Source organism: Cyprinus carpio, chromosome B22, assembly GCF_018340385.1.
Source record: "Cyprinus carpio isolate SPL01 chromosome B22, ASM1834038v1, whole genome shotgun sequence".
Classification (NCBI taxonomy): Eukaryota; Metazoa; Chordata; class Actinopteri; order Cypriniformes; family Cyprinidae; genus Cyprinus; species Cyprinus carpio.
This window is the reverse complement of record NC_056618.1, coordinates 18,398,542-18,425,482: the sequence shown is the minus strand read 5'-3', so window position 1 is coordinate 18,425,482 and position 26,941 is coordinate 18,398,542. Positions and strand designations below refer to the sequence as shown.

At 37.5% G+C, this 26,941-nt stretch overlaps 3 protein-coding genes across 3 annotated transcripts; 1 reads left to right on the top strand and 2 right to left on the bottom strand.

Moving 5' to 3' along the window:
• Positions 1-1,535: 1,535 nt before the first annotated feature.
• On the bottom strand, positions 1,536-12,382 carry LOC109046551 (ectoderm-neural cortex protein 1-like). Its single transcript, XM_042749983.1, has 3 exons — positions 12,134-12,382; positions 9,306-11,103; positions 1,536-3,783 (listed from the first exon to the last, which is right to left on the bottom strand). The coding sequence occupies exon 2, from the start codon at positions 11,094-11,096 to the stop codon at positions 9,327-9,329; it is 1,770 nt and encodes a 589-aa protein (XP_042605917.1). The 5' UTR covers positions 11,097-11,103; positions 12,134-12,382; the 3' UTR covers positions 1,536-3,783; positions 9,306-9,326.
• A 1,285-nt stretch (positions 12,383-13,667) lies between these two features.
• On the top strand, positions 13,668-15,963 carry timm13 (translocase of inner mitochondrial membrane 13 homolog (yeast)). The gene is made up of 3 exons (XM_019064315.2): positions 13,668-13,889; positions 14,834-14,902; positions 14,990-15,963. The coding sequence occupies exons 1-3, from the start codon at positions 13,770-13,772 to the stop codon at positions 15,086-15,088; spliced, it is 288 nt and encodes a 95-aa protein (XP_018919860.1). The 5' UTR covers positions 13,668-13,769; the 3' UTR covers positions 15,089-15,963.
• A 2,054-nt stretch (positions 15,964-18,017) lies between these two features.
• On the bottom strand, positions 18,018-26,575 carry LOC109046907 (transmembrane protease serine 9-like). Its single transcript, XM_042749700.1, has 15 exons — positions 26,458-26,575; positions 25,336-25,511; positions 25,112-25,239; positions 24,940-25,007; positions 24,142-24,317; positions 24,009-24,050; positions 23,815-23,928; positions 23,090-23,255; positions 22,731-23,005; positions 22,386-22,528; positions 21,902-22,301; positions 20,286-20,454; positions 19,918-20,183; positions 18,535-18,671; positions 18,018-18,204 (listed from the first exon to the last, which is right to left on the bottom strand). The coding sequence occupies exons 2-15, from the start codon at positions 25,466-25,468 to the stop codon at positions 18,043-18,045; spliced, it is 2,379 nt and encodes a 792-aa protein (XP_042605634.1). The 5' UTR covers positions 25,469-25,511; positions 26,458-26,575; the 3' UTR covers positions 18,018-18,042.
• Positions 26,576-26,941: the final 366 nt, after the last annotated feature.

Sequence of the window (26,941 nt, the reverse complement as noted above, 5' to 3'; positions counted from 1 at the left end):
GTTTTTCATTTTGCATGACAATGGAGCTTTTGAGAAGTCTCACAAAAACACGCTAGCGCCCGCACACATCCTGCCAGGATCCCTTTGATAGGAAGATGTCTCGATCCCCGTGCCTCTTTTGTGTTTGGCTGCATTCATTCAGATGCTGCTTCCCATCTGCGCTCACACCTGAAGCACTTAGCGGGTCGACATGCTCAGCTGGAATACGGTGCTTGTGATGAATGAAGTTTTTGCCGCCCTTTTCCATTGTTCCACTACACCAAAGCTAGCACTGCAATATATATTATTGTACTACCAATTTTTGAGAATAAACAGCAAAGACATATTTTTCAGTCTGTTTTGCTCATATTTAGTAGATCTAAAAGTATTAAAATTATCTCAATAACCTTCAAAGTTCGAAAGGATTTGTAAGCCAACTGCAAAATTAGTTAACTTTCCTGTTCTAGTTGAAACCATCATGTTATTTATCGCAAAAAGGCTTCAGTAGTTGCAAAATCATTTTTACAAAGACATCTGTCTGGAAAACCCAGTTTTCTTCCCCATGGGATCGTGCCCAGCTGCTTTTAGGGATTTCTCCCATCTGGCATCTCTGATCGGCTCTATTAGTGCATGGACCCGTGGCTTTTGACCTCCACATGCATAACTTATTCAAGAGTGTCTGGCGGGCATCAGGCCAGCTCTTACTTTCAGTATCAATGTCTTTTTCAACCAGTCTCCTGGAGCTCAGCCATGGATTTGGTTTGGAAATGACTGAATTGCTTAAGATGTAAAATTAATGTTTGATTTCATCACTCAACGTTGATTTCTTAAAGGAATAGTTCAACCAAAAATAAACATTTGCTGAAAATATACTCACCCTCAGGCCATTCAAGATGTAGATGAGTTTGTTTCTTAAGCAAAATGGATTTGGAGAAATTTAGCATTGGATCACTTGCTCACCAATGGATTAGTGGTCCTACAACCATCAGTAGTGGATTTTGCCTCTGGATGAATCTTACCAATATCTGGTCAGTTTCTCCAAAGTTCATTTGAAAAAAAAAAATGTTACATTTTGAAATAACTGTTTACTTCCGCGATAAACAGTAGTTTGGCTTAATTTATGTCTCTTTGTTTCAACAGACAGATCTCTTCCCTACAATCTGGGCAAAGGAATGCAGACTGGAGTCTCAGTGCCATTCGTTGGCATTTCCACTAATAACACCTGCCCGGGAATGAAAGGAATGAGGCTGGTGCTGTGACATGAACACACACCCTCGATTCCGAAGAAGACCATCTCTGAGCTAAAATAGCAACTTGGAGCTGTAAAGTTTGTGCAGAGAAATTTAACTTTACACTCCAGGTTTCTGAAGTGGCTGGAAATCACTGTGGTTAAAATCGACTGGGTGTGACCGGCAATTTCAAAATTCCAGTGTATCTAGCAAGTTATGAAAGGTGCGAGACATTCCTCGTCACTCAGCAGATCCTAGTCATGCTAATCCACTAATCCATTCCTCGCTCGACAAAATCAAAAGAACACGTGCTTAGCTTTTTTTTACAGAGATTTTATTAAAAAAAGTCTTTAATACACCCTACTGTATGACTGATAGAAGTTAGAAACAATAATATTTGGCATTAAATGTCCAAAAAACACAAATTTTTATTTTTTACACAAATTAAGACATTTCACGACAAAGAAACAAACATTTCAGAATAATGCAGCGTTTAGCTGGTAACATGTCTCTATCTGTGCTGCTTTCTTTGGCTTCAGGCAACACATTCTAATGATGTTTAAGAAAAACACCCTATGAGTGTAGATGACCGTTCAACAGTGAGAAGGACACAATGTGCAAAATCTACTTAAAAATACAATATACTTCACAAATGTACATACAACAATAGAATATAATCAAGGCTACAAGTACATCAACAACATTTAAGAAGTTTGTCAGGTTTTCGTACACTCTGAGGTTTGGCACAAAACCATTAAGAAGAAATCCACAGCTTTAGTAGTTAAGCGAATGTCATTCACATTGTAAACTACACGTTATCCTACAGTTGTGTGACAAATTTTTTCAAGAAATAAAATGAAGCTTATTTTGCATTGTGACATTTCCATGACAATTGAGAATATTTTTCATCATTACCGTCATTTGTTCAGGCTTTAAATCTGCATACACATAAATACAGTTTAAATAATATATTCTTGTTTTTTCCTATTTTGGTAACCACTTTTTTTTGCACTACAGTAGTGCGAATTTGTGAGGAAAATCTGCTTTAATTGCCTTGAAAAAATGCAAACAATCGAAAAACATTCTTCTTTGCCTTCATGCAAAATATATTTTCTTATTTGTTTGTTTTCTTTTTTTGCATTGTGATTTTTTTCATGACAACTAAGAAGATTTTTCTTTTCTTTTTTACCATATTTTGTCTATCCACAATATAATTACAGTTTAAATGATATATTCTTTTATTTATTTCATTATGGTAATGACTTTTTTTGCATTACAGTGATTAGAATTTTGGGGATAAATGTGCTTTAATGGCCCTAAAAAAATAATTCCACAATGCAAACAAATCTAAAACCAGGCTTTATTTTCTTTATCCGAAATATAATTTCTTTTTTTTTTTTCTTTTTTCATATTGTAACATTATTTTCATAATAATTAAGGGTGTTTTCCTCATTACCATAATTTGTCCAGGATTAAGTATTTATTTAGGGTTTTTAAAATAAAATCTGCATATGCGTACGACTTTACAGAAGAAATACATTCCTGTTCTTTTCCGTTACGGCAATAATGTTTTTGCATTACGGTAATGAGAATTTAGGGGGAAAATGTGCTTTAATTGCTCTGAAAATAATGTCACAATGCAAAAAAATCTAAAACCAGGCTTAATTTTCCTAATACAAAATCTAATTTCTTATTTGTTTCTTCTTTTTTGACATTTTGACATTATTTTCATGGCAACTGAGGACATTTTCCATAATACCGTAGTTTTTCCAGGATTTTTAAGTTTTTTTTTTATGAAAATCTGGATGTGCTCAAATACTTTTCTTGTTCTTTTCCACAATGATATTGACATTTTTGCATTACGGTAATGAGAATCTGCTTTAATTGCTTTGAAAATAATATCACAATGCAAACAGGCTAAATTTCTTATCATTTGGAGGTGAAATACCATCCAAACTTGTTTATTAGCCCAGCCTGGCTATTCGTTTAGTACTTTTATAACAAGAACACAGTGCTAATCAGAAAAGTGTTTTGAATATTCTTGCGTAATAATATATTCAATACAAAAAAAACAAAACAATCACATTCTATATATAAAAAGGCAGCACAGCCTAGCTAGTTATTCTACAATTTTGGGATCATTTCCTCTTTCAAAGGTCACCCAAGTCTACTAAGAACACAATGAGCTCGGTTGCATGCGCTAAAGTGAGTTAACCACAGGCAAGAGTTATTTATTACTTAATTTATGACCGAGCAGGATCCGTATGAGTGAGCCAGACGCTAAAGTGTGGAACCTCAGGCTAAAAATAACCTGTTTTAAAGAGTTGAGTCTAGTAAGTTTATGTACACATGCGTTCACAATGCTTTCTGCATCTCTTCAGCGTCGCGTCTCGCCGTAAGGACCGCGGTGAGCTGGGATGGGATCCGTTTGCCATGGTTACCCACCCGACTGACCTAAGGCTTGGTTTCCAGCGCGAGGTCCATGTGAATGAAGGAGGAAAAGCGTCTCCCCTCCCCCGGCATTCCCAGGCCTCGTGGGGGGGACTCGGCTGCATTCCAGAGAACGCCGGAAGATCTAAGGACGGAAAAACAGGGAACGAGTTACACATGTTGAACTCCACATGGTTCACCTACAATCCTTCACTTTAATTTGAGAAACTGGGCGCATCACAAAACGAAAGGTATGTATACGATAGTAACTACCTGTAATCTACAAACACTTACTAATGAGATCACATTTGGTATGTTAAGCTGCTTTTCATTTCAGAAGAGCTTTAAAACAAGCACTATAAAACTGTTCTTGCCCTGTTAAATGCGTTTCATCCCCTGAAACATGTAGGTAATGAGCTCATGAAGTTCACTTGTGCCTAATTTCCACTTTCACAACATGTTTTTCTACAACCTATAAAATAGGCTGCTCCTTTAGATGTGTTTTTGAACATTTTACCTATTAAGAGTGTATTTTATCTGTTCGGCTGCATTAAGAATGTGAAAACCATTTGACTAAAGGTTAACCAATATCTAGAGAGTAACATGGCATATATCTGCAGTTTATATAATACAGTATTTAATTTAATAAAAATAACAACACTAGTATTAATTAATATTATACAATTTATTATTATTATTATTATTATTATTATTAAACAATTTAATATTTTTTAAACTTTTACAAATATTTAGCAACATAGCATATAAAATGCAGATGTATCATACAATAGTTTAATTAAATAACATTTAAATCACTATTATTATTAATTAATTAATATTATAAAATTATAAGAGTATCATTATTTATGGATTAAATTTTAACATTTTATTATTATTAATATGGTATTTTTAATTTTTTAATTATATTGTATTATATTAATTAAAGTTTGCATCATGGCATATAAAATGCAGATAAATAATACAATATTTAATTAAAATTAATGGAACTATTCTTAATTAACATACTATTTAATACTATACTATTATTATTTATTAATTATATTTTATTTTTATATTTTATTTATCTTTTAAACTTAAAAGATAAAAAAAAAATTAATAAAAAAAATCAATGCTAGTAAATGAAAGATGCTAAAAATAAATGACCAATTGTTGACACAATATATATATAAAAATTATATATAATACAATTATTATTATTTGTATTTTAGTCGAATTTTTATGTATATTATTATTATTATTAACTTTTTCTATTATTTATAGTTTTTTACTTTAAAATAAAAAATTTAATGTAGCAACATGGCATAATACAATAATTTATAAAATAAACAACACTATTATTATTAATATTATACTGCTGTTTATCATTAATTTAATTAAAATAAAATAAAAAAAAATCTTATTTAATATTATTATTATTTTAAAGAACACTATGAGTGTTGTTAATGTTTTTGTACACTTTCCAGCTCGGTTGGTTACAGCTCAACCGTAGAATAAGGCTGAGTCTGGGATTGACACCATTGGAGTTGATTTAGAGTTTAACAAGGTTAACAATGCTGTAAAGTCTAGATAATACTGTGACCTAACTGCTAAAGCCAGCCAGCTGATCCGTTCGCACCCAGCAGTGTCTCTTGACACCACAACACGTGTTTCCATGCGTCCGCTGCTGTAATTAAAGCCTTGAACCCCTCTACCAGCGGACATAATGATCTTTCTCTTATCAATACTGTTCTGGATGTGATGCATGAGGGTCAAAGCTCAGATCTGGACACAAAAAGATACTACATTTAAATGCTGTTTGTTTCTCCCAATATTGCATGTATGTCCCAATACTACACGGTGTCTGTTTTTCCGTTGTTGAGACGATCAACACTCCAGCAGTATCAAAAATACTACCTGAGAGAGATCAGCGTTTCACAAGTACAGCAGCTTCAGAGCCGGTTATATTTAAAAATTAGTGTCCCGTATTTCATACCTTTGTGTTATTTCTGGGACGTGGCAGACACTTTGTGAGAAGCGATGCTATGCAAACCGCATGAATGCTTAAAGTGTGGTAAAGTGAACTTTTGAATGTTGCGTAAGTGCTCGTCCATCAGCGTCAGTGGTCTCACCCGTCCCAAAGCAGCAGCGGGACAGGTGACCTTTGACCCAATTTGCAGCCCTTGGAAAAACCGAACGCGATTCAATCAGCTTGTGTTTAATAGATTTGATGGTCTTGTTTTCATCACCTAGTGCAGCCATTAACCCGAAAACCTACTTTTTTGTTTTTATCACATCTGCTTTATTCTTCCAAACTTTAGAATTTACTACCATGTTTTATTAGGCAGTCAACCACGTACTATAATTTTTGTAATTTGTATGTTGTTTTGTAAAAAAAAATCACACCTTTTCCGGCTTTTAAAAAAAAAAAAAAAAAAGGACTTTAAATCTTAGTATTCAAAATTTTATGTATTTATTGAATTTATCTCATCTTTTAGTTGTTTTAAAGCAATTATTTGGTTGCGTTATTTTTACAAAATAAATAATAATAAAATAATATTTAATTTAATGTAATGTAATGTTATTTGGCTGATAAATTATTAATCACTTTTTGTTTTAAATGGTTTAGCACATGAGACCATGATCCGCACTCACAAAAATAATCTTCTTTTTAACATTTAATGTTTCAGTTCAGTTTATTATAAATGGTAAAACAGGAATGATTAGTTAGACGTTATTTTTATAAATTTACTACTTGAATCAATTTACTACTTGAAAATAAATAAATAAATTTAAGTAATGGAAAACCCCTTAATAAAACTTAAATAATGCCAAGATATGGTATAAAATAAATTGTTAAATAGTGTTTTATCTACTAAATAAAGTGCTATTTATTTGTTTGAGTGATGAGAAAATGATTTATAATTCAAATTCACTTATTTTAAAAATAGTGAAAATTTTATTAATTCATAGTACTTTAAATAATTAAAAAAAACATTTGTTTAATAAATATTACCTTTATAAATGTTTTACCCCCATTGTTTTGTAACAAATTGTTTTTGTTAATAAAATGTGCAGTAGATAAAATGTGAATGATAAATATTTATCACAAACTTTATTTATTTAGTTTTTATTAAATAAATTGTGAAGTAGTGGTTTGGCTCTAGCTCTTTTCCTGATGGTTTCAGCAGCTGTAATGAGGGTCACGGGGTAAATTAATGACAGCTGTTTAAACTACTGTGCCGATTGATCTGTGATCTGCTCCTCTAACGGATCAAACCCAATCAGCACCTTATTTATTAGGAAACGGCCTTTTCTTTGCATTATGTGCCACCTCTCCATATTCTGGCAATGTTTACTAATGAGCAAGATTGTGCAGGTTAACATATAAAATCACAGCATGACAGAACGGCCACCTAAACCTCATTGGCATTTTCTTTTGGCATACATTTTTCACAGTAGTGAGCTCTAATTGATCACTAAATAACAAAAACATGGGTCTTTTCAATCTGTGTGCTGCTGGCTTGAAAAACAAAGATGGTTTGCATGCAGATCACAACCTTTTAACCTCTTCTGATGTATGAATATTATGCAATTCTGATTAATAACACCAAGCGAGTTCCCGACCCGTTTGATCTATTTATGGCTGGTAACCAATTTGAGGCCTTTATATTATTCAATTTCCTTCCACAGGTCCCGCTTCCAGGACAAAGGAGTGAAAAAAATATCCATTAACTTTATGCAGATCCAGGCGCGCCGCAAGGGCTCAGCAGGACGCGGTGACTTTATGCGCGTGTCGGGCATGAAAGGATGGATGCAGATGCCAAAATAAAGGATCTTTCTGTTAGCGTTTCGGATGGCTTTTAAAAAGGCGCACATTAATAAAACATTAGTATTGACCATGAGGGTCAATCTGGTCCACCTCTGTGGATAATAAAGGCGTCCTGAAAGGCAGGAACCGACCCTTGACCTAGATCAGGTGTGTCAAACAACAAACAGAGACTCATATGGTGTATACTGGATGGGTGCCAGTTACGACAGCCTGCTCTGCAAGACCAAAGAATGAGAAGATCTTGATAACTTCCTCCCTAGTGCTCATGTTACAGTTTGGATTACCAGTCTTGCCAGCTAGAAAACATTAAAGTTGCCTAAAGACAGGAAATATAATTCATCTGTAACCATGGATGTACAAATCAAGCAAAATGCATTGTGGGATACAGTATTCAGCACAGTTTTATAATTCACGTGTTGAAGTACATATACTCTATACTGCAAGAAAATCATGCTAGCATGCGGTTTCAAACCTTGAGGTATTGATGCTATGTTAGCTGTGAGGCTACTACGTCAATATAAGAAACCAATCTGTACTTTCATTGGGTTGTTTGAGTAAATAAAGACAACCCATGTCTTTCCATCTCAGGTTGGGATAGAACTGCGTTCCAACGAATGTCCCAATGGTTAACTACACCAACTCAAAGTCAAACAGTGACTCACTGCACTGATATGCAGTGATGATAGGAAAGAAACATATCTGCGTTTAAATGGGCGCGACTGACTGGTGAGAAATTATCTGAGACTGTACACCTTTGGTGCAACGCATATTCCACGCATATTCCTAAAGCATACTGGAAGTCAGCAAAAGTGGATATCAAAGTGAAGGAGATTTTCTCTATTTGTTTTCCTCGCCCCATTACGAGATGACGGCTTCTGATGTGTATTTATAGTTTTAAGCTGCTGGCTGCCAAACTCTGCAAAATACAGCTGCACCCTATTCCACATGCCTCACTCCGCTGTTTCTGACAAGGCTATTCTGTGCAAAAATCAACTGCGAATTTGTGGCATTCAAAAGAGCTGGAATTGCACTCTCAAAGGAGGATAAAAGAGACTTGTCAGCAGCAGCCGTGCAGATCTGGGGCCTCGCAGGCTCTCTTCTGCCCGTCTCCACCCAAACCATCTGTTTATTATTGAGGAAGGGCAAACAGCAGTTCCCCTAGGCATCCGTCCATTAAGTGAGCACAGAGCTTTCGGTAACAAGCTGCGAGTGTGCTAAACAAGATGAGATGTTTTAGAAGCTGAACTAGCGAGAGTTATTCTCCAGGCAAAGGCCTGTTTTACAACAAATAAAGAGGTGAAGATGCCACCCGACGAGTTAAAAGGTTCCAGTCTCCATTCTTGAATGTTCCTGTCAAACATTAGGCCTCAGTCTCAAATAAACACACCTTCTCTAAACACCATCAGCCATTATTTGAGTTTGTTATCTGTCTGGCTACTGTGTACGTTAGCGAGAACAATAAGCCCTGACATTTATTTAAAAGAAAAGATGGAGGATTTGTAAACAACCCAGGGAAGCAAAACCATACTCTGTTTCAGTGGAGCAATGTGGAGCAAAAAATGGCACAGGCCTGCAAGCATGAACCTGATTCTGCTCATGCTGGAAGCATTTGGAAAAGCCTGTACGCCCCAGAGAGACGCGATTTACTCTGTAATTTGTGCTGCCACATTCCTTTTCGAACTATTAAGGAACATTTCGTCTTTATTTGACACCCAACAGCACTAATTACGGGTAGAAAATTTTTCATCAACAAACAAAATTACTGCTTTATACATCTGAGAGGGCTTGCACTCAAAGCAAACGTTGTCAATTGGACAGTAATACTGGAAAATACTCACCAAATCAGAGACATATTTTTTTCAAGATGGGAGGTACTTCCAGGTGCTGACAAATGCTGTTGGGATAAGCGAATATGGTATGCTTGTTATGCTATCCCATGAGTCCGTTGATGGGTCATAGCAGTCCAAGGTTTTACACCTCTGCGCCCCAAAGTAGCCCCCAACCACATAGAGGCGATTCCCTGACGCCACTGCATGACAGCTGATTCTCTTGGAAGTCACGTCACCAAACTTGGTCCACTGGAACGTCTCGCTGTTGAAGCGGTACGCAGAGCTCGCAGAGAACTCTGTATCTCCGCCAATGACCACAACATGGTTCCCAACAACTGCTGCCGCCGTGTAACGCCAGAGCTGAGGACAAGTGGCCGGGACTGTCCACCTGTTCTCACAGGGGTCGAAGCACTGAACCTTGGGATACTTGTCCCTGTTGACACTAGTCCCTCCGAAAGCAAAGAGTTTGTTTTTGGCCCCTACGACAGCAGCGTTGCTCACACCCTCTCGAAGAGGGGCAACTAGTGTCCACTTGTTGGATTGGGGGTTGTACTGCTCCACTTGTTTAAGAGACACAGACGGGGATGCAGGGAACGACCCCGCAAGGGATGTGTGTCCACCTACTACATACAGGCTGTGGTCAAGTTCTGCTGATCCATGTCCGAATCTAGCGACGAGCATCGGTGCAGCTTTGGACCATTCGTCATGCAAGGTGTCGTAGACCCAAACGTCTTTCGAAGCCCCGTTTTCAGACCCTCGACCACCTGTGACATATACTTTACAGCCAATGGCACAAGCGCTGCACTCTTTGCGAGGGCTAGGAAGGTCCGTTTTGGGAGTGATCTCCTTCGCCTTGTGATCAATCATGTACACTTTGTCGCACATGAACGTTTGGCCTCCTAGAAGCAGGAGAGCTTGGCTGACCTTTCGGGGTTGGGCGCAGAAGCCCGTGACAACGCCATCATTCTGCAGGATCTTCATTTTGCAACGGACAGCGTCTTCCACAATCTCACGGCCCACCTTGTGTCCCATGACGAGCTCCTCCGACGCAACGTTCTTTAGCAGGTAGGTTTCCGGGAGCAAGGCGAGTCGAACACAGCGCAGAAGGTCGGGAAGATCGAGATGCCTCCTTCCAATGTCGGCTCTGACCCAATCAATAACAGCCTCGTACGCAATACTTTCGTCCTCAACCTCCAGCTCCTCACTAAAAACAAGCTCCTGAACTTTATCTTTGGGCAGGCTTAGGAAATCTTCAGTGTGGTATAGATTAGCGAAATTCGCCAGACACATTTGCCAAGAAAGTTCATACAGCCTCTGGCACTGATGAGCATCGGACAGAAGCATCATTCCAAGGCAGTTAGACGGATGCAGATTCTTTTCCAGGAATTCTGCGGCGGCGTCACGGATGTCGTGGAACTGGAGCATGTCACCAGCCTCCAGCAAAGACTCTGCATTTTCCTCGTTAATGATCACCCGGGCCGAGTAGGCGTAGTCTAGCAGGAGCTCCAGGACCTCAGGGTGCAGAGAGTCGTGGAAGTTGACCTCGGCGTCCCGACTCTCCTTTAGGCCACCACTGAACATGGCCTCAAAATAGCGGCTACATGAAGCCAGAACGGCTCGGTGGCATGGAAATGCTCGATGTCCAGCGTGCAGGACTACATCCGTGAAGACACGTCGCTTGCGGAGGAGGTTGAGTTGGGTAAGCAAGCTGTCTGCATGTGACGTCTTGTGGAACAGCTGGATGTTCATGGACCCACAGCTTGACCTCGACTTTCGGTTCTCGTGATTACTGACAGACATCTTTAAACTGGATGAAAGACAAAAAAAAGAAACGATTTCCTTTCAGATCCCTTTTGATAAAGTATTAACATCTCACATCATCCGTGGACATTCATTTGATATTACTCAGAAGGCCTATTGTTCAGCAGTGTTTAAAAATCCTTAACATATAATTAGACAGTGGATACATAATAGTTAGGGCAATTACACTTGGAACCAACCATCTCCTTGGACGGCAGTAAACCCATAATCGTTTGTTAAACAGCAGTAAAACATTACAGCTTTCCGTTTACCTTGAGATTGTTCTACCTTTCAGTACAAGGGTTAATGATTCATGGGAAATGAATCACCACCGCGTTCCTCTTTGATCTCTGATAAAGTTACTGCTCTTAGCTATCATTTCATAATTTCAGTAATGCATGAAACAATCCAACACTGAACCGCAGTATGAAACCTAATTGTTAAGGACAATAGCGAATGAAACCGAATGCTGGAATACTTCTAACATTTCTACTTTCACATTTTGTGTGTTGCATTTTAAATAATGTGATTTTAAATTACATTCTCATTGAAAACAGGCAACCAACCAAATTTTCAAAAAGCCTTTAAGCAGCCACCAAAACATATTGAAGTTGAATTAACTAAGATACAGTGACCCCTGAATTTACCATGGTAACTATAAAATACCATAATAACCACATTTACTGCTTCTACAAGTACTGTCATGAGAAAATATTCATATATTAAAAATTCTTAATAAATTTTAAGGTAACTGTGGTTAGGTAACTAATGTTTTTAGCGTTTAAATAACTTAAGTAACCTGTTAAAGTACAACAGATTCTATATATTTTTCTTTGCTTAAAAAAAAAATTAGAGAAAAAATGTGCATGATATTCCATGTCATAAGATCATATCGCAACGCATTCAAAGATTTAACGTTAAGGGGTGACAGGTTTTCGCCAAAGGTTTTACAAGTCTGACGTTCTATATTACGTTTATATATTGTAAAGTCATTTCGTATAATCAAAAGCAGTAGAACAAAAGTAGTACGGCTTTACCTTATTTCCTTTCCACGCACGGACTTGTAAAGTATGCATTCGATTTTTGAGGACGCGTGTTACTTTAAGACGCCTCGCCGAGAGGTTTCAGTAGTAACGCTTCTCGAGACGAGCTCAGTCTGAAGTCTGCGAGATGTGCCTGTTACGCGCCGCTGGGGGAACATTACTACTGTGGTCTGAGCTGTGTGCAGCAGTGTGGAGCTCAGTCGCTCCTCCTCTTCCCGCACGGTAGATGTCCAATCCTGGCGGAGGAGGTGATCTTAGGACGCGCTTTATTAGCAATCAGAAGTTTTTCAGGGAATAAGTGATCATGCACATGTCAGTGTGACTGAAATTGAAACGCAATGCATGGTGGATGCGTGCATATAAATTGTCGATTGTAAGACAAAAATGTTTAAATAATATCTACAAAAAAAAAAATGTTATAAAAAATATATATATATAGTTTTAAATACAGTATTATTTAATTACACGGTTAAATGATATTAATAATAATATCTCAATAAAAAAATAAAATAATTGTAATTGTAAATAAAAGAATCAATAGCATTTTATAATTTTAAATACCATTAAACCATCATACCACCACAGTACATTGGTATTGATTCTCTTTCTTTATGGTATTTAGTATCAATCCACAATGTTTGCTTTCCAACACAATTATGCAGACAGGAGAAACATGATATTAATCTTTGCATCTTTCTTTCACCCTCAGAGTGATTATTGTACAAACAACACCAGTGTGCTGTACTATGAATGAATGAATGAACGCTCACTGTACTGTATGATTACTGTCAGACCCCCTGCCAACATTCAGTGACAGTGTTCATATCTAACAGAATTATTAGAGCTTAAACACAGCCGTTACTATCTCAGCGCCCTGTCTACACGGTTTTAACGCCGATTATATCTGACTTTCCTAAAGAAATCCTCCTGGCAGGTGTTATACTTTAAACTTCCCCTGCCTGTTTTAACTTTAGGCACGTTTAGAAATTATTCATTTCATTATTATGATATCCTTTTAATGTATTATTTATTTACATGTATGTGTGTTTTTTGTTTTATAAATATCTAATAAAACTAAAGAAAAAAAATGAAAAAAAAATATTTTTTCCACAGCAATGACAAACCTGTTGGAATGTAGCGACACCTACTGAACAGAATCCATATTGCATTAAAGCAATATCTGTTAATAATTGCATTAGTAACAGTTATTTGTAACAAATGCAAATATTGCAGTCTTACTCTCTCTCTCTCTCTCTCTCTCTCTCTCTCTCTCTCTCTCTCTATATATATATATATATATATATATATGCATTTTAGCATATGCTGTTAATATAATTTTGTTGGCTCTTTCAAATTGCAAAATCAAAATTCGTTGTTTTAAAATCAGAATTTATGCTATCCTTAAAATCGGACTTTATAGCTTAAAATTCATCGCTTAATTTAATATTTTAGTTTTATTATTACTGTTTTGATTTTGCTGTAATTAAAAACTACATACCCCACAAGTCACCAGCCAGGATGTTTTCCAGAGCGCTTCCGGTTCATCTCAAGGGCAAAGTTATCACGTGTACCGAGGCGACACTGACTTTAATCCAGTGTGTCACTGTCATTAGGTCTGTTAGTGTGTAAAATGGACAGTTTCGGTTCAGATTTCTCTTCGGGCTCCTCGTCTGGTAAAATGGACACTGGCACTATAATGGAGCAGGTCAAAGTGCAGATTGCTGTCGCGAACGCTCAAGAGCTGCTGCAGGTACCGTTGAGTGACTTTAACCTCTTAGGGTGCTAAATGGTGTGTTTTTTTTTTGTAAGTCTGTTTTTGAGAAACGAGTTAAATAGTTTTATTATTGTATATTGGTAATTAAATTAATAGAAATGCACCATGGTAATAGCATGGTATAATTTGGAGTACCATGCAGATGTCATGGGGGTTGTTACTACAAACAGTTGTAACGTTACAGCTCAAGTTCATCACGGTGTACACTTACCAAAAAATAACATGGCATTATCCTGGTATTTTCAACTTCTATGATCTTACATCGTTTTCTCTCTCTCTCTCTCTATATATTTATAATTTTTTATATAAAATGTTTTTGAACTGGTTTTTTATTACTTGCATTATTATTATATTTTTAGTGATGTTTTATAGTAATTTTGATGCTATATGAATATTTTGCGCTTTAAAAATGTACTGTGGTGGCACCATGGTACAGTATTACCGTATTACGAAGAATGTCCAAAAATACCATGTTTCATGTCCAACAAAATGTCTGAAAAGCAGTACAAAAAGTACCGTATTAGTACCATAGTATGGTTATCTTGCAAAAACCTTCAAATACTGTATATTTATATAAATATTATGAAGTACCGTCATATTACAATGTAATTATATCAATATACTATACTGTAAATAATGATTTTTGTTGTAAATAAAACAAGTTTGAAGTAAATTTTTCTAGTAAACATAATTTTAGTGTTTCTACTTTTTTCACATTTCTTTGTAATTATTTTCTGAAATGTATTAGCAATTTATGACTGAATTGTTTCAAAGTAAATCCTACACCAAAAATGATCACGGTATGATATAGCCCTGTTACCTTTTAGCAAGGTTCTTCAAGGTGTCACGAGTACCGAAAGGTAACATACCAAACTAGAATTATTCCATGCCTTCCTAATAGAATGTGTCCCACATTGCAGAGAATGACTGATAAATGCTTCAAGAAGTGCATTGGCAAGCCAGGAAGCACATTGGACAACTCTGAACAGGTGGGAGCGATACTTCCTATGCCGTTACCCATGTTTATTTGAGGGGAAAAAAAATCTAAACCCATCTGGTCATTTGTTTTTTTCCAGAAATGCATTGCCATGTGTATGGACCGATATATGGACGCATGGAACACGGTCTCCCGCGCATACAATTCCAGATTACAGAGGGAAAGGGCACGTATTTGATGTGCAGATGGCAGTCGGTACTACCTCAGTCCTCAGGTAGAGATGTCTAGTCTCCGAATACACCACAGATGTATAGACTTGGCTCTCTTACCACACAACAACAGCTGATGGCTACAGAAGGAACCGGGTGGTTGGATTTAGACTCTACATGGACATTTTTCGTTATATTTTGTGTGTTAAAATGATTATATAAGACATAAAATAGCTGTTTAATAATTGACAAATTCAGATTAAGGGATTGATAATTGTAGTAGCAAGTATGCTTAAATTATGCTCTTATGCTTAAAATGATGGCTGGAATTGGGATAATAATAGAATGGGTCTGGATTTTAGCTCCACTTTCCTGTTCGGAGGTTTCACTATGTTTGCTAAAATTCAGATTCTTTCCCTTTTGCTGTTATCCATTTATCAAGCAGCCAATCAAAATTCAGCATACCGTCTGTCTCTCTTTTGTTTGTCATTGGGTGGATGTTACTCCATTCCCTGAGGGAAGGGCTCACTTTACCAACTCTGTTCCACAAATCTAGTCCTTCTCCCAGAGGGGGAGAATTCAGAGGTGCCTTTGTTGCAATAATTGTCGCTTCTTCACCAGGAGCAGCCAAACAGTCCTTCTTTCTTACCTCTGAAGAACAAACCGCAATTGTCGACCCTGGAGTGTCATTTGTCTCATAAGTACAGTAGTAGGGTTGTTCAACTGTAAGCCTTTGTAGTTCAATTTGTGTGCACAAGTCAAAATTTCCCATTTCCATTGCTTTGAGTCTTGGAAAGATTTGGACATAGACACAAACTCCACCAAGGTATGTCCAGACAGATGTTGTGTGATTGTCACCAAGCTGTTTTTATGAAATGCAAATAAATGCCACCAAATAAGTCCATTTTTATTGATGTTTATTCTTTCATTGGTTAACAGATTTAGCACCGTTTGTACAAATTAGGTCTGAAACACACTAAGAAAGTAAATGAAAGTACCAGCATTGCCACAGGGGGCGCTATAGCGTGCATTTCTGAACTGTCTTCTTGTATAACCTGGTCAAGTATCGTCATGGTGGAGCAACTGTTTAAAAAAAGAATCTTGTTTAGGCCCTGTCCCAAATGGCACCCTAAACCCTCGCGGTCTTCTTCTGAGTCCGGACTTTCGTGATGTAATGCCACCTTGACTGTCGGATGGAAGTCTGATGCGGCGCTCGGCAGAAGTGCGGATCGCGAGCACCCTTCTGAACCATAGGGACACCCTACAGTCTTGTGGACTTGAGATACGCACATGAAGTGTTCCATCTGGGACAGGGCCTTAATGGCATAAACATTTGTATTGAGGTTTCCATCGTAATATACAATATGTTTCTTTCCTTAATCTTTCTTAATCCTTCTTTCCGCATCAACCAAGTAAAAACAAATCGCCTCCATTTTGTAGTAAAGTCCATTTTGTGTTACTGGAATATAAATCCTGCTGGTGATGATATTTGTCTCTTGAAATTGGAATTCATCAGATTTCTCACAAGCAAATGTTGCCATTTTTTACACCTGAAGTGAAAACCACTTAAAAATTATCATTATTTTTAAGTCATGTTTCCTTCAAAATCATTACAATAAAAAAGCAGATTCAGCGGGGGCCTCTTGGTTTAATAGCCTCAATGGTTATAGCACATCAAGGGCTACTGCTTCATACACCAGAATGCATTGGTAATAAATACCAAAAATAAATATTTCGATAGTACAGTGTGAACCAGTTGGTAAAGTTGTCCATTAGAGTTTCATGCATTCTTTTCTAGGGGTGTTACGATACATGTATTCGTATTGAACCGTTCGGTACGAGGCTTTCCGTTCGGTACACATTACAAACCGAATGATTCGTTGTACTAATCCTATTATATTTGGAAAATAAAAGAGCTTAAAGTGTGTGAGATACGATGTTCTCAGTGCCACTGCGCTTAACAAGGCAGCCTAAACGACGTAACAGCCCCCAAAGAAAAAACCACACTGCTTCAGACTAGATCGTTCGTTGCCGCAACACAAGGATACGTTTTCTATGTATATTTATGCTTTGATTTGAATGAAGACAGTGGATTCATGCAGTGTGGCTGACACAGAAGAGCGTACACTGCTTGCGTCCAGCAGATATTCTCCAAAATTGCGCTACAGTGATGTGGAGAGACACAGAGGAGATGAATTGTTGAATAAAGCGTGTATTTTTTATTTTCTTAATTTTTGTTTTATTATTGTGGTAACTTTTTTTCTTTTCACTTTATAGCGTTACGGTTGAACCACTATTCTGACGATGTCTTTCATACTTTTCTGGACCTTGACAGTGTAATTTACTTGGCAGTCTATGGGACAGTCGCAAGCCTCCCAGTTTTCATCCAAAATATCTTAAATTGTGTTCTGAAGACGAACAAAGCTTTTACGGGTTTGGGACGACATGGGAGTAAATGATTAATGACGAAATATTCATTTTGGGGTGGAGTATCCCTTTAAGGTCAGTCTGAGAGTCTTACATTTATTTGACAATGATTTCACATTTTTTGTTTGTATGAATACAAACAAATACAAATAAACAAATGTATCTGTGCAGTTTTTTTTTTTTTTCTAAAATATTATATAGTTTTATAGGAGGACCTTTCATAGACTTGGCAAATAAATTTTTTCAGAAGTTTGTAGGTACAGACATCTGTTGTGGGCATTCTTGGCAGTTTTTTCTGAGGCTTTTTAAAAAATATTGTTCCTATCGATATTGGAATTATGGAACTTATGGAATATTCAAACAGGGCAAAACAAATCAGAGTAACAAATCTTCATTTAAAATTTTTACAAATCAAGGAAATTTCTGTGGATTTTTTTTCTTTTTGATTTATTTATTTATTGATGAATGTAATTTTGTGTAAATTTTGTGAACCTTTTCATTTATTTTGATTGTTATTTGTGAGGTTCTATTGTGGGAATTTTGGTGGAGGATATTTTTAAAAAGGGAGGTATATAGATATCCATTCTCTGACAGACGTGACCTGCATGTAAACTCCTGGGAAGCCAAGTCGACCACAGCCGTGACCCCAGCTGGTCACCCCAGCCAGAAACCACCGGCCCTGGGGTTCGCGGCACACCAGAGGGCCCCCCGAGTCTCCCTGCAGACAAAGACAAGACCACTGCATTCAGTGGTGTTTTTATGGAAGGTATGACATTTACAGAAGTCTGCTGAAAACTCAAGGATATGGTTGGGTTACATTTGGCTGGGTTACGTAATCAGCTTAAGAGGCATGGTGGATGTTTTAAGTGGGAAAAAAAGACTTTAAGAGCATTAAGTATCATTGGGTAAGTGCAGTTGTGCTTCAGAAAAAAGTTATTCAGATTTCTCCAACAAAGAGAACAATGTGCAGCTCCTCACTTTTTTGAAGAGTAGAATTCAGAACTCTTTAATATTGAAAAAAAAAAAAAAAAATTGACCAGAAACTCACCAGACATGTGTCCTTGTCTCCTTCCATAGAGCCAGCACACATCATGCTGTTGGTAAGTTCAGCACCGTAAGCTTGCTGGCAGTCCAACTTGTCAATGACATTAACCTGTGCTTTTTGCAGCAAATTGGTTATCATACCTACATGGGATAAACAGACCATAATGCACCTTGTCAAACAAAAGCAGTCACAATTTTTCTATATCTTTTTGGAAAAACACTTAAAGTAGGGGAAGTATAGAAGAGCTGTTTTAATGTCATTTTCACACTTTGTACATTTGACACAATCTTAAATCCCACAATACCCATGATGGATACCCAAATGGTCTACTAATAGCATATAGCAGTGGTGGCCAACTTCAGTCCTGGAGAGCCACATGCCTTGTCCAAATACCCACATTTGTGGTCTTTGCACTTAACTACTTATATGACGTATACCCTGTATTCGGCTGTATTAATGAGGATGAAGACCACAAGTGTGTGTAGAACTTTTCATAAATGGGACACACTTAAGCAAGTGTTGTTAAAAATCCAAGTTTTTACATAGCTTTATTTTTATATTAAATACTTTGCATTTTAAAATCAACTTCTAAATGTCTGTTCAGTAGTCCCTATAACATGACACAATTTAATTTGTGGTGCATCTAATTAAGTGATAAAAACAGTTGCAAATGTTGTACAAAATATATATCACCGCTACTCATCTTTTCACCAATAAAACGTGCAACACTTTGCTTTCTACCAAATTATATGTAATATCTAATTATTATACTAATATTTAACTTGCAGATTTCTGTGACCTCTCGCGAGATCTCAACAAAAAGTCCCATTATTTATTTTCAGAACATGACATAATGGGACACACTAACGGTGCGTTTCCACTACAGCGTCAAATCTGCACTCAGTGCTGCTGGCAACACTACAACGCCCCTGCTTTGGGGCGTGTCAAATTTAGGCCAAAGCACACCAAACAAATCTGTTTAAATCCTGTTTGCGTTTCATCTTCTCTAACGGCGAATGGTTGTTGCCCAGTGTTTTTCGCTCAATATTTGCATAAAGTCAAGGAATGCCCAACCTTTTTCATGCTCTCAGTTACTTTCATTCTGAAAATGTGCCAGCTCCGGCATATAGCATTTCATGTTTGATTTGTTTTTACATCCATTACAAAATGTATGACGACTAATGTGAATCAAATTCCCTTTTCCAAAAAGATGGAAAATGTGTGGTTCCTTGGTGCACACTCTAGTTTGGAAGACTGCTTCAGCATTACCCACACATTAAGGTCACTCGAACCTAGGTCCACACTAAAACGTTAAGGGTTAAACCGATATCATAAACTACTAATGTTAGGTTTTGTCTTGGTCACCTTGACCAAACCCAAACTTACCGTCCTCCCTCATAGCACCCCATCCAATGATGTAGCATTCCATATTTTTGATGAAGCTATGCCAGGGAGAAGGCAAACACACAGTCTGGATAGTGTAGGACTTTGGGGCGGGGATGGAGAGTTCCAGCAGGGCCACATCGAAATCCATGGTGCTGCCATTGAAAGCAGGATGAGGGATGATCCTTTGCACTGGAATCAACAGAGCACCCACTCCAGACCAAATGACCGAGCCAAGACTTACCGTCCAGCTGGCAGGGTTCAGGTCACTATTAACGAAAACAAAATAAAACACTAAATATTCCCTGTTCAACTCTGTCCAGATCTAAAAGCAGAGCATGTTGGGTAGATGTCAATCAAAGGTACACTACCTTCTGAAGCAGTGAGCTGCAGTCAGGAGCCATTTGCAGTGGATAAGTGTAGCTCCACAGCGGTGAGTGCGTTGGTACTGCAGACTGCCCACCCATGGCCATTCACCTCTATGGGCAGTGACACCACCAATAATCCTCTCCTGGCCCATAGCTGGACGATTCCCACAGTCTACAAAGTAATCAGGTGACCCTTTTATTCTTATTCTCAAAGCTAGTTCAATGGGTCCTCAGTCGGGGTATATACCATATTTACATTTACACCAATAAATATGAGGCTGTGATGGATGCATGTACAGTCTGTTCAATGGGTTGTACGGTTGTGCAACTTGGTGTCAATCAGCTGACACAATGTTGAAAATATGCTATTCTGAAAAAACTTACAATGCACTAAAGAATTCTAGGTTGTGAAAATTGGTGACAGTACAACCTTTCGGAACAGACTGTATCTCTACCCTTATTTCTTTCATCTAAATTTAAAGGGGTCATGAACTGAGAAATCAAAATTCCCTTGATCTTTTGTCGTATAAGAGGTCATTGTGCCATTAAAAAGTTCTGTAAGTTTCTAGATTCAAAACTTTCTCGTTAGTCTAAACACTTTATGACGTAATAGTGTGGCTAAACACCACCTCCTCAGAAGATCAACACCTGCTTCTACATCACTGCCTGTTTAACACCATCCACCAATTTGTGCATGTAGAAGGTAAATGACGAGAGCGGTAAATGCAAGTCTAAACAGAATCCAAAAGATAAACTTTAATTTATGAACTTCATTTTTTAAGTTCCAGGCCGTGTCAGTAGGAACTTGGTCCTTTGTTCACTTCAATTTACCATGGATTCATTTACAAACATAGCACAATTTAACGCAGGACTTTCAGAAAGATTTAAACTGAAATACAATGCTGTCCCAACTATATTGGATCCGACAATAATGTCGCAACACTGAAATGTGAGGAACTGTTTTTATTACAAGGTCACTATTGCTTTGTTGTTACAGAGTGTTTGATATGTACTGAGTATTTATGTGTTTTCAATCTGAATCACAGCAAGTCCACCTATGAAGGATGTAGGCTGTCAAACATAACACAACTATTAGCCAATCACAGTACAGTTGGGGGCGTTTACTTCTGAGTCTTCACTCCGCCACACCTGTTTTCAGAGCGTTCTGAAATGCTTCACGTTCTGTGAAGAGGGCGGTTAAAAACAAGATAAAAAATAGCCAATTAATAACCAATTACTTCTGAATTATGTTTTTTGATGTAAAAATCTTAATAACGTTATAAGTGGACCTCAGAGAACAGTATAACATAAAAAAAACAAAGGCAGTTAATGACCCCTTTAAATATGTCACCTACCCTGACGAAGGTCTACTCTAGATAGTTAACATTTCATCAGAAGTGAGTTCAAACCAGAGTGAATGTTGTAGAGCAGGGGTGCCCAAGCCTAGGATCAACTCTGGTGCCTGCCTGCAAAGTTTAGTTCCAACCCTGCTCCAACACACCTCTTTGTAATAATTAAGTATTTGATTAGGTTTGGAGCTAAACTTTCCAGTAAGGTAGATCTCCAGAAGTAGGACTGGGCATCCTAGAGATTGAGATTTATGGATAGAGATTATTTACCACAGTTTTTCTCGTCAGCCTCATTGGGGCAGTCAGCGACTCTGTCACACTCTGGGTTTGTCTTGCTGATGCACATGTCTCCACCACAGTTATAATTACCACTGCAGTTCCCAGTAGCAGGGTAATAATCATTACTGATTTGCTCAGAGGATAGGCTCATAACTTTAGCAAGGTGATCCGTAGTGGTTGTGACAGTGGTAACAGTGGTAGGGACAGTGGTGGTGACTTGGGCTGTTGGTGCAGTATTGGTGTAACTCAGAATCCAGTTGCGGAGCTTGGTAACGCGGGAATAGACTCCGGGCTTGTTGATCTGTGCGCATCCCACTCCCCAGCTCACCACGCCAGCCAGGAAAAAGCGTCCCGGGGACTCCTCACATACCAGAGGTCCTCCGGAATCTCCCTGAAGGACAAAACCACATTTAAAACAACCGAGTAATTAATTTTAAAACACTTTTAAATCAAGCATTTTTGCTAGCATGCTTACCTGACAAGAGTCCACCTTGCCTTGAAGAAATCCAGCACACATCATATTTTGGGTAAGTGCACCTCTGTATACAGATGACTTGTTGCAAACTTTCGAGTCAATGATCTTCACAATTGCCTTCTGTAATGTTGAAGGCACATCACCTGCTCGGGCACAAAGAGGTGTAGTCTCAAAAAGAGTAGTCACAAGTAGCCAGGCTTTTGACTTGGTCTTCACGGAATCTTATTAAGACTGAGAACTCAGTCAAGAAAAAAGCACCTAAGTGACCAAGTACATCTGAGTTATACTCAACAAATTCAAGCAAAAGTATATTCAGATGCTTTCCACAAGATCAAACATACTCACTTGTGTACTGATTAAGAGTTCCCCAGCCAGAGACGATGCAGTTCTGCCCAGGACTGAAAATATGAGAGGATGATGGGATACAGATTGGCTGAACATGAGAGCTGAACGTCACTGGTGTTTCCAACTCCAGCACGGTCACATCACTGTCAGTGGTCATGGGATCGTATTTCGGAGAGACAACCAGGGACTTGATGTTTATTATGGTGGCTTCGCCCTCCTCCCCACTGACTAGATTGGCTCCCACAAGAGCCGTCCAATCTTTTGGGTTGTTTTCTCTTTGGTATATAAGAAGACATATTAAGATATACATTGGTGATTAGTGAGGGGTTGATGAAGATTCTACAAGAACGATTCCTCACGTTTCAAAACAATGGGCAGCGCTGACGAGCCAACGGTTGTTGACGATGGATGCACCACAGGTATGACGGCCGCGTAGTCTCAGACTGACCTGCCAGGGTAGCTCCCCGTGACGGGCATTTTCACCACCCACAACACGGTTAGCCATGGCTGGACGTGTTCCACAGGCTATAAGAGAAACAGTGGTTAACAATCAAAGAACATAAATTAAGGTAGAACTAGCCACTACAATTCTATGGTTCTTTGGTTGCTAGCGTGTTTTTAGTGCCTCTAGCATGTTTCTATGCACTTCCAATGGTATTCTACGTGATTTCTTGGTTGTTCTGGTAGGTTTATAGGTGGCTTTTGGTCTCTGTGCAATTCTTGTCCCTAGATATAGCTTGTGTACATCTTAAATTTAAGTCTATAGATTTTTTTGCCAGTATTGCTGTCTATTGGGTGGAAATCCATAGAAGACTAATAGCACACATTGTCTCATTATGCTGCACAATTTGACATATAATTTAAATGTGTTCCAATATTATGTACTTTAATTAGGATTTGTGGTTTGTTCAAATTACTAACCCTTGGTGATTGTAATGTTTGCCTTAACAAGCACAACTATAAATACATGTTACACTCCTTCAAACTATTTTGATACTAAAATGTCAATTAAGTCCTTTACTTACAGCAAAAAATTTCTTAAACTTACAAAAAAGGAACATAATAGCAAGATGGTGACACTTACAGCAAACGGCTTCATCTGAACCATCAACACAGTCGGTTATAGAGTCACATTCTGGATTTGTTTTTGTGATGCACTCGCCATTGTCACAAGTGAATGTGTCCTCAGGACATTTACCTGCCATAAATAACAAACACATCTGAGCACTCTAAGTTTATAATAAACCTTCAAAAATGATCAATAATGTATTATCTTACTAATGTCATTCCCAATCGCATAGAATGACTTTCCACTTGCTCCTGGAATTATAAAATAGGTCAAAATAACACCATTATTGTTTTTTTTAATGTTTTTTTTTTTTAAGAGAAAAAAAAAAGGAAACTGGCGTACCAAGAAGGACCATGCTAGTAATCTCTCCATAATTTGGGATAGCAATGGGTTTCCCATTCAACATGGCCTTAAATCCAGAGCGGAGGAGGTCTTGAACAAAACTCTCTGTATACCCCTGGACTTGAGAGATCCGGAAGACCAAACGTAGAGTGGTCAAAACATTTGTGCCTGCATTCCTGAAAGATATCACAGACTCTTAAACAAATACCATAATTCCCCACCATGTGAAAGGAATAGTTAACCCAAAAATTAAAATTTGCTAATAATTTACTTACCCTAAGGCCATCAAAGATAGTGTAAGTTATTTCTTCATAAAAACAGATCTGGAGAAATGTAGCATTACATCACTTGCTCACCAATGGATCCTCTGCAGTGAATGGGTGCCGTCAGAACGTGTGAATGAAGCTGATAAAAACATCACAATAATCCACAAGTAATCCACACCACTACAGTCCATCAGTTAATGTCTTGAGAAGTGAAAAGCTGCATGTTTGTTAGAAACAAATCCATCATTAAAGCATTTTAACTTTAAATCATCGCTCTGGACGAAATAACAGTCCATAATCCATAATAACGATTTCTCCAGTTAAATTGTGATGGCAGATTATTGTGATGTTTTTATCAACTGATTCTGACGGCACCCATTCACTGCAGAGGATCCATTGGTGAGCAAGCGATGTGATGCATCAAATCTGTTCTGATGAAGAAAAAAACTCATCTACACCTTGGATGGTCTGATAGTAAGTACAGTTTCAGCAAATGTTATGTTAAAACACTGCATGTAAGCAGTGTACCTACCCATATGCAACTATCTGGCAGTCAGTAAAGTGACTTGCCACTGCAGAGGCCCTAAAGATATTCCTGATCTGTAAAATAGTGAAGACAGCAAAACCCTTTTTACATCTGCATTTTATTGATTTGAAATAACTTATAAATTGTACACATTAACATTCATGTCTTCTGATTGTACCTTTTCTTTCAGAGTCGCAGTCAGAACTACATAGAAACCTGATGTTTTATCTCGCAGATCTGGATCATAACTGAGACCTTCTAATTCCACTGTTTCCATGAAATAATGTTCCTCTTTTATTAAATAAGCTAAACAGGGAAAACAAGGTTAGTTAAGTTTCCATCAGTATTATAATATTTTGATTGTTTGCACAAATTACTATAAAACAAATTTGTTGAGTTCACCTGTCATAAATCCCACAGCAGCCCCGATGATGAGAAGAATCAGTATGGCAGCTAAAGTCATACATTTGCAAGTGGAGAGGTAAGCTGGCCGTGGATCACCCTCGGGCCACTTATTCAAGTCTTTCTTCTCCATTTCAGTCTATATAAAGACCTGCAACACAACCTGGACATCCAAACTGTAAAACACAAGAACACATGGAGGTAAGAAATACAGACAGATGAACAGGTAAAAACAGGATTGGGTTTTTAAGAGCTCAAAAACATGAGCGACTCCTTTGGCTGCCGACTTTGACAATCATCTTGTGGGATGCCAAAGTATTAGTTCACCAGTCATAGAATGAGACAATACTAGGAGTGGTTCCAAGAAGCAAAAACAAACCTCTGTCGAGTTGGAAATATTATAACACAGAAATATGATGCTTGCTGTTATTCTGTTATATTCCAGAATATATTGATATAGGTACTTTTCACTTCAGGGTTGTAAATGCATGTCACAACAACTCTCTCATTACATATATTGACGTCAAACAGATGATAAATGCCAATTAAAAGTATTATTGCATGCTTGCCAACAACAATGCAACAGAATAAAAAAGCTGTTTTTGGCATACATCATGAGAAAACAATACAATATACTCAGATTAATTCAGAATATAATCAAATGGATAAAATATTTGAAATTAAAGAAAAATATGGTGTATAATAATTAAATACTTTTTATTTCAGGTCACAACAACTACAAAAATGCATGCAAAAAACAGAAGGAGTATGCTCACTATATATGCCATTTAAAACCTAAATTGCTAAATTATCATGTGCATGCATGCATGAAAAAAAACGTGCAATGGTGTCAAATATAAAATAGCTAAAAAAATAAATAAAATAAAATAAAAACAAATAGATCAATTACATAATGCACTATAATGATATTTTCGTTTTTAAATGTTGATGAATATAATAATATAAAGTTTTTGTGTGTGTGTGGTTTTAAAAAAAACTATTCTGTTGTGATGGATTCGATGTTATGTTATGAGTATTGTATTTTAATTTGTTTGTTGTATCTTCTGGCACAGTTCACGCACCAATAACTAGTTACGTAGCGGTGAATAGATTGTTACTCACCGTTTCAGACAGCATCTGGTCACTGAGGCATCTGATCTTTACCTTGACATCCGAGTAAACCTCAAGATACGTTTGGAGACTATATAGAATGCAGCACTGTTATGCGGTAGGCTTGCCAGTGGGCGGGGCTTCACACAGGTGAGGGCGGGATCTCGTGTTTGATTGGCCGGTGCTGCGTTGTCCACATAAAACTGTTGTTTTTATAATAAAATCCTCAAATATTTCTCACAGTATTACTTTAAGACTTCTAAGAGATTTAGAGAAATAATGGTTGTTGTTCTTAGGAGGGGTTAAATGGGGAAAAAAAATCCAAAACAAAACCAGAAGCTTATACTTCAAATAGTTTTAAATTTCCATCCATCCATCCATCCATCCATCCATCCATCCATCCATCTATCTATCTATCTATCTATCTAACGCATCGTATCATTGTCTCATCTGTTTATGTCCCTATTTGTATCTTTTTATTTGACTTATTCTGTTA